The 8,201-nt window shown below is 49.4% G+C and overlaps 1 protein-coding gene across 1 annotated transcript in view; it reads right to left on the bottom strand.

The window, feature by feature from the left end:
* The window catches only part of LOC106531337 (mucin-2), a 37,797-nt gene that overhangs the window by 25,533 nt on the left and 4,063 nt on the right, over positions 1-8,201 (bottom strand). The window contains exons 3-9 of the mRNA XM_014027177.1: positions 7,680-7,764; positions 3,053-3,159; positions 2,695-2,905; positions 2,490-2,615; positions 2,283-2,400; positions 296-434; positions 75-182 (exon numbers count right to left, since the gene is read on the bottom strand). Coding sequence (XP_013882631.1) covers positions 75-182; positions 296-434; positions 2,283-2,400; positions 2,490-2,615; positions 2,695-2,905; positions 3,053-3,159; positions 7,680-7,764 — 894 coding nt within the window. The remainder of the gene's footprint in view (positions 1-74; positions 183-295; positions 435-2,282; positions 2,401-2,489; positions 2,616-2,694; positions 2,906-3,052; positions 3,160-7,679; positions 7,765-8,201) is intronic.

Raw genomic sequence — 8,201 nt, 5'->3', positions numbered from 1 at the left:
GTGTGTGTGTGTGTGTGTGTGTGTGTGTGTGTGTGTGTGTGTGTGTGTGTGTGTGTTTGTTTGTTTAGGCCTACCACAGATTGGCTATTCAAGGCCAAAGTGACGGCACTGAGACACGTCCTGCTGTCAGTCAGACTACATTTGAGCAGATCCACTAAGACAATGTGTGAAGAGTCGTTACTCTGCAGAAACATACAGAAGCTACATGTTAGCAGAAACACTAACAGGATGTGGAACACGTGAACACATCAGTCAATGCTCACAGGAAGATAAAAGCTGAGTGTTGGTGTTTCACCTTGGACAGAACGTAGGAACAATCTCCATGGAAAGTGAACATTTTCCCATCGAAGGTGTTGATGTGAGATCCTCCCCCTACAGAACATATTTCTGGGCAGTTCATTTCCTTACATGACCAGTAACCGTTCTCGCACATGCTGTGGTCAAAACAAACAAACAAACAAACAAACATGTTAGAGATAAACCATCAATCCAGACAGATTATTGTTTTCATGCTGTTTGATCCTCTGCTGTTGATGTCATTTGTCAGTTTTCAGCTGTCAAAGTTTGAGCTATCAACTGACCACTACCTGGTCGTGAGTTGGCTCCGTTGGTGGGGGGAGGATGCCGGTCAGACCTAGCAGACCCAAACATATAGTGAGGGTCTGCTGGGAATGTCTGTCAGAATCTCACATAAGACTGAGCTTCAACTCACACCTCCAGGAGAACTTTGAACACGTTGTGGGGGAGGTGGGGGACATTGAGTCAGAGTGGGCCATGTTCAGTGCCTCCATTGTCGAGGCAGCTTACCTGAGCTGTGGTTGTAAGGTTGTCTGTGCCTGTTGTGGCGGCAACCCTCAAACCTGCTGGTGGACCCCACCAGCCTCCCTGGTAAGGTCTATTCAGGGGTTCTGGAGAATAGGGTCCATCAGATCGTCGAATCTCAGATTCAAGAAGAGCAGTGTGGTTTTGGTCCTGGTCGTGGAACACTGGATCAGCTCTACACCCTCAACTGGGTCCTGGAGGGTTCATGGGAGTTCAACCGGTCTACATGTGTTTTGTGGACTTGGAGAAGGCATTCGACCATGTCCCTTAGGGACTCCTGTGGGGGGTACTCCAGGAGTTTGGGGTACCAGGCCCATTAATACGGGCTGTTAGGTCCCTGTAGGACCGGTGCCAGAACTTGGTCCACATTGCTGGTAGTAAGTTGGACTCGTTCCTGGTAAGAGTTGGACTCCACCAAGATTGTCCTTTGTCACCGATTCTGTTCATAACCTTTCTGGACAGAATTTCTAGGAGCAGCCAAGGTGTCAAGGAGATCCTTTTTGGTGACCTTAGGATCACATCTCTGCTTTTTGTGGATGATGTGGTCCTATTGGCTTCATCAGATCCTGATCTCCAGCTCTCACTGAAGCAGTTCACAGCTGAGTGTGAAGCGGCCAGGATGAGGATCAGTGCCTCCAAATCCCAGACCATGGTCTTGAGCCGGAAAAGGTGCAGGGTGCCCTCTCCGGGTCGGGGAGGAGGTCGTGCCCCAAGTGGAGGAGCTTAAGTATCTTGGGGTCTTGTTCACAAATGAGGGAAGAATGGAGAGGGAGATCGATAGGTGGATTGGTGCTGCGTCTGCAGTGATGTGGGTGATGTACCGGTCTGTCGTGGTGAAGAGAGAGCTGAGCCAGAAGGTGAAGCTCTCAGTTTACCAGTCAGTCTACAGTACGTTCCTACCCTCATCTATGGTCACAAACTTTGGGTAGTGACTGAAAGAAGGAGATCACAGATACAAGCAGCTGAAATGAGTTTCCTCTGCAGGGTGTCTGGGCTCTYCCTTAGAGATAGGCTGAGAAGCTCAGTCATCCAGGGGGGACTCAGAGTATAGCCGCTGCTCCTCCACGTCCAGAGGAGCAAGTTGAGGTGGTTCATCTGGTTAGGATGCCTCCTGGACTCCTCCCTGGTGAGGTGTTCTGGACACATCCCACTGGGAGGAGGCCCAGAGGAAGACCCAGGACACGCTGGAGGTACGATGTTTCTCAGCTGGCCAAGGAACACCTTGGGATTCCCCCAGAGGAGCTGGTCCAAGTGGCTGGAGAGAGTGGCTGGGTCTCTCTGCTTAGACTGCTCCCCCCGAGACCTAACCCCGGATAAGAGGAAGAGGATGGATGGACGGATGGCTGGATGAATGGATGACAGCCCAGACCATGGTGTTACCACCACCGTATTTCAATGTGAGGTGTTGATGGAAAAACATTGTAAAGCTTTTTACAGAGCATCTGGAATTCTGATCTCACCAGGATTTGCAGTAGAACGAGTACGATTCTCCTGATTTGTAGGTTTTGTTTCCATGGCGACATGGACAATCATTGACAGCGACACATCCGCTGTCCCCGATGTCATCAAACACGGTTCCTAAAAAGGACAGGAGGGAGACATGGAGGCTTGTGACGGAGACAGGAGCAGGAGGTCCTCTCAACAGCAGGTCCAACAGGTGAGGTTACCTGCTGGGCAGCTGCAGCCATCATGGCAGTGGTCATGACACGTCTGACTGGCGTGTGGGTTGGAGCAGGTGTCGGGACATGGACTGCTGCACTCCAGGAACTCCATGTTGAAGGGACATGCCTCATCTGTGGAAAATCTTGTTTAATAAAGAAAAGAAGGAAAGAACCAGAAGAGCATGCTCAGAGTCCAGGCTGAGCTTCTTACAGCAGAAGGTTTCGTTCCTCCATGCTCCCGGGCTTCCTCCTGCGTGGACACACTGTCTGGAGAACTCTGAGATGGTTGGACACAGGACCAGGTCTGACGTGTCATTAGAACTGCACATGTCCACCTTGCAGGCTTTGGTGAAGGATCCAAAATCCACAAGGTTCTGACAGCCGCTGAAGGCATCACTGGAGAAGATCTGCTCACAGAGAGACTGAAGAAAAACACCAGGGGTTCAGAAAGACACTGAGCAGGTCTACAGTAGGTCTACATCAGGTCTACAGTAGGTCTACGTCAGGTCTACGTCAGATCAGGTCTACATCAGATCAGGTCTACAGGTTCTGGAGGTGTAAGGAGGTACCTGATTCGCACAGCTTGGTGTTGGGTTCACTTCTGGTTCTCCGCAGGTCTCTGTGGGTCCGATCACCTTGAAGGTTTCAGCATAGTCCACCACAGACAGAGGAACCCCTGCAGGAGGACCAGTGTCAAAGTCTCAGGTGTACCAGGGTCTGTGGGTCCATCTTTGATCAGGTTTTCTGCTGTTCAACTTTAATCATCTAAAGTTTTTTAACATTTTTCTGGTTAAACAAAAATTAAAGTTCAGTTTTTAAGAAAACCAAAGGAGGTGAAAAATTTTGCACTTCATTAGTTTTATTTAATAAAATCTCAGATCAGGAAAATAATTTTTTAATTTGCCATTTCCCTGAACAAATAGAGCTTTTATAATTTTAAAATAATTTAATCACAGTAAATTCTTGCTTTTATTTAATTTAACTTGATTTCTGTCCAAGAGCTTAAAAATACTTTATTATCTGTCCGTCCGTCCGTTTTCTGCCGCTTRTCTGGAATCGGGACGTGGGGGCAGCAGCCTAAGCAGAGAGACCCAGGCTTCCCTCTCTCTAGCCACTTGGACCAGCTCGTCTGGGGGAATCCCAAGGTGTTCCCAGACCAGCTGAGAAACATAGTCCCTCCAGCATGTCCTGGGTCTTCCTTTGGGTCTCCTCCCAGTGGGACTTGTCCAGAACACCTCACCAGGGAGGAGTCCAGGAGGCATCCTAACCAGATTAACCACCTCAACTGGCTCTTATGGACATGGAGGAGCAGCGGCTCTACTCTGAGTCCCTCCTGGATGACTGAGCTTCTCAGCCTATCTCTAAGAGAGAGACCAGAAACCCTGCAGAAGAAACTAATTTCAGCTGCTTGTATCTGCGATCTTGTTCTTTCGGTCACTACCAAAAGCTCGTGACCATAGATGAGGGTAGGAACGTAGACCGACTGGTAAACTGAGAGCTTTGCCTTCTGGCTCAGCTCCTGTTTCACCACGGCAGACTGGTACAGCGCCCGCATCACTGCAGACGCAGCACCAATCCACCTGTCGAACTTCAGCTCCATTCTTCCCTCATTCGTGAACAAGACCCTGAGATACTTAAGCTCCTCCACTTGGGGCAGAACCTCCTCCCCGACCCCGAGAAGGCACCCTACACCTTTTCCGGCTCAAGACCATGGTCTGGGATTTGGAGGCACTGATCCTCATCCCGGCTGCTTCACACTCGGCTGTGAACCACTCCAGTGAGAGCTGGAGATCAGGATCTGATGAAGCCAATAGRACCACATCATCCACAAAAAGCAGAGATGTGATCCTAAGGTCACCAAAAAGGATCCCCTCAACACCTAGGCTGCTGCTAGAAATTCTGTCTATAAAAGTTATGAACAGAATCTGTGACAAAGGACAACCTTGGTGGAGTCCAACTCTCACACGAAACGAGTCTGACTTACTACCAGCAATGTGGACCAAGCTCTGGCACCGGTCCGACAGGGACCTAATAGCCCGTATCATTGGGCCTCGTACCCCATTCTCCAGGACTACCCCCTACAGGAGTGCCAGAGGGACACGGTCGAACGCCTTTTCCAAGTCCATAAAACACATGTAGACTGGGCGAACTCCCATGCACACTCCAGGATCCTGCTGAAGGTGTAGAACTGGTCCACTGTTCCATGACCAGGACGAAAACCACACTGCTTCTCCTGAATCCAAGTTTCGACTATCCGACGGACCCTCCTCTCCAGGACCCCTGAMTAGACCTTACCAGGGAGGCTCAGAAGTGTGATCCCCCTATAGTTGGAACACACTCTGCGGCCCCCCTTTTTAAATAGGGGGACCACCACCCCGGTCTGCCAATCCAGGGCAACTGCCCCCAATGTCCACGCAATATTGTAGTCGCATCAACCAATACAACCCCACAACATCCAGAGCCTTAAGGAACTCCAGGCGAATCGCATCCTCCCCTGGCACCCTGCCACCAAGGAGCTTTTTAACCACCTCGGTGACCTCGGCAGCAGAGATTGGAGAGTCCAACCTAGGGTACTCAGGCTCTGCTTCCTCATGGGAACACGTGTCGGTAGGATTGAGGAGGTCTTCAAAGTATTCCGCCCACCGACCCACAATGTCTAGAGTTGATGTCAGCAGCGCACCATCCCCACCATAAATAGTGTTGGTGGTGAACCACTTTCCCTCTCTGAGATGCCGGATGGCCGACCAGAATCGCCTCTAAGCCGTAAAGGAAGTCTTTTTCCATGGCCTCTCTGAACTCCTCCCACACCCGAGTTTTTGCCTCAGAGACCACCCGAGCCACAATCCGCTTGGACTGTCGATACCTATTGGCTGCTTCCGGAGTCCCAAAGGCCAAAAAAATCTGATAGGACTCCTTCTTCAACCTGACAGCATCCCTCACCGCCAGTGTCCACCAGCGGGTTCGAGGGTTGCCACCATGACAGGCACCAACAACCTTATGGCCACAGCTCAGGTAAGCCGCCTYAACAATGGAGGTACAGAACATGGCCCACTCAGACTCAATGTCCCCCTTCTCCCCTGAAACGTGTTCAAAGTTCTCCTGGAGGTGTGTGCCGAAGCTCAATCTGATGGGAGACTCTGACAAATGTTCCCAGCAGACCCTCACTATACGTTTGGGGTCTGCCAGGTCTGACCRGCATCCTCCCCCACCAACGGAGCCAACTCACCACCAGGTAGTGGTCAGTTGATAGCTCTGCCCCTCTCTTCACCCAAGTGTCCAAGACATGCAGCCACAGATCAGATGAGATGACAACAAAGTCAATCATCGAACTRCGGCCTAGGGTGTCCTGGTGCCAAGAGCTCATATGGACACCGTCACTTTTGAACATGGTGTTTGTTATGGACAATCCATGATGAGCACAGAAGTCCAATAATAAAACACCGCTCGGGTTCAAATCAGGGCGCCGTTCCTCCCAACCACGCCTCTCCAGGTCTCACTGTCATTACCCACGTGAGTGTTGAAGTCCCCCAGCAGAACGAGGGAGTCCCCATTAGGAGCGCTCTCCAGCACCCCGTCCAAGGACTCCAGAAAGGGGGCGGGGTAATAAGATGAGATAAGATTAACTTTATTGTCCCACAGGAAATTTGTTTTGGGTACAGAACCTGACTGCTACATAGCTCAAACAGCCCACAACACAGACACTTCACATCCTCTCGTAAAACACATATTTAGAATAATACATTTTCAAGAGAGATAGTACATAAAAGAAACATGTTGGTACAATGTAAAATCATAAACATCATTGCTTAAAATCAGAATTCATGGTTACTGTTTGTTACTGTTTATGCCTTTAATAGAAAGTGGAACAAATGAGTTCTTGTAGCGGTTCCGTCTACATGCAGGAACTCTGAGACGCCGACCTGAAGGAAGAAACTGGTACTCTGGATAAAGAATATGAGTGGGGTCTGAGATGATTTTCTGGGACTGTTTGGTTATTGTTTCATTGAAAATGGTCTGAAGTGAGGGATGCTGCTTGACTCCCATCAACTTCATAGCTTTTTGTGTAAGACAGATGAGTTTGGCATTCGTATGGACAGACAGGTTACCAAAACAGGTGGAAATGCCATACCTAATGATGCTCTCTATTACAGCATGGTAAAATAGCAGCATAACTTTCTGACTGACACCAAAGGCCCTCAACCTGTGCAATAAATGTAATTGCTGCTGGATCCTGTTGCAGACATATTCAACCTGACCAGTCCACGCAAGTTTGTTGTCTATTTGTATTCCAAGATATTTATAGGAATCTACCTGGGCAATTACTTGATTGTGGATGACCACTGGTGAGTGGTCTTAAACTGCCTTTGGGTCAAAAATCATTTCCTGGGTCTTTTGGACAATAAGAGTCAGAAAGTGTTCCTCACAACACTGAACAAAAGTTTTGATCTGCTGTATGTAGCTGGTTAAATGTGATGTTTCTGAAATGAGGCAGAGAATAGCTGTGTCATCAGAAAATTTCTGAACTGTTGTTAGGCTCATAGGCATGAACAGCAGTCAGGACCTGTCCCCCCACCCGCAGGCGGAAGGAGGCTACCCTCTCATTCACCGGGGTGAACCCCAACGTACAGGCACCAAGATGGGGAGCAATAAGTATGCCCACTCTTGCTCGGTGCCTCTCAGCATGGGCAACTCCAGAGTGGAAGAGTGTCCAACCCCTCTGGAAGAGACTAGTTCCAGAACCAGAGCGGTGTGTCGAGGTGAGTCCAACTACATCTAGTCAGAACCTCTCAAACTCACACACCAGCTCAGGCTCCTTCCCCATCAGAGAGGGGACATTCCACGTCCCTAGAGCCAGCTTCTGTAGCTGAGGATCAGACCACCAAGGTCCTCGCCTTCGACCACTGCCCAACACACATTGTACCTGACCCCTATGGCCCCTCCCACAGGTGGTTAACCCATGGGAAGGGGGACCCATGTCTCTTCTTCGGGCTGTGTCCGACCGGGCTCCATGGGTGAAAGCCAGGCCACCAGGCGCTCACCAACATGCCCCACCTCCAGGCCTGGCTCCAGAGTGGGGCCCCAGTGACCCGCGTCCAGGCGAGGGAACACTTAATTTATTTATTGTGTTCATCATAGGGGTCTTTATTATTAGAGTTTATTATTAGAAAGTTTATTATTAATTCAGGATTAACTCACCATCTTTGATGAGATCATTGGAATCTCCATCAAAGTTTCCACACAGTCCACACGACTGGCTCTGATACTTCTGATCCAACTCAATCTGTAAGAAAATAAAATGATTACATTATTGAATAAAATCATCAATAATTCAAATGATTCTTTTGGAGAAACTCAGTCAGCAGCTGGTCTTTACTCATTTAGACTAATTGTTTTAAAGGGAAGTTCGGTCTGTTTAAGTTTGGTTCTGAAAAAGGTTTGGATTTTTAATTTAAAAACAAGTTGGTAAAGCTTTTACAATCTGCTTCCTGTTTGTTTCTCCATCCATCCATCCATCCATCCATTTTCTTCTGCCTATCCGGGGTCGGGTCACGGGGGCAGCAACTTCATAAGGGAGGTCCAGACCTCCCTCTCCCCAGCCACCTCTTCCAGCTCCTCCGGGGGAACTCCAAGGCGTTCCCAGGCCAGCYGAGAGACATAGTCCCTCCAGCGTGTCCTGGGTCTTCCTCAGGGCCTCCTCCCGGTGGGACGTGCCCGGAA

The sequence above is a fragment of the Austrofundulus limnaeus genome, unplaced genomic scaffold, assembly GCF_001266775.1.
Source record: "Austrofundulus limnaeus strain Quisiro unplaced genomic scaffold, Austrofundulus_limnaeus-1.0 Scaffold621, whole genome shotgun sequence".
Lineage (NCBI taxonomy): Eukaryota > Metazoa > Chordata > Actinopteri > Cyprinodontiformes > Rivulidae > Austrofundulus > Austrofundulus limnaeus.
The sequence above is the reverse complement of the archived record's forward strand: the minus strand, read 5'-3'. Positions and strand labels throughout refer to the sequence as shown.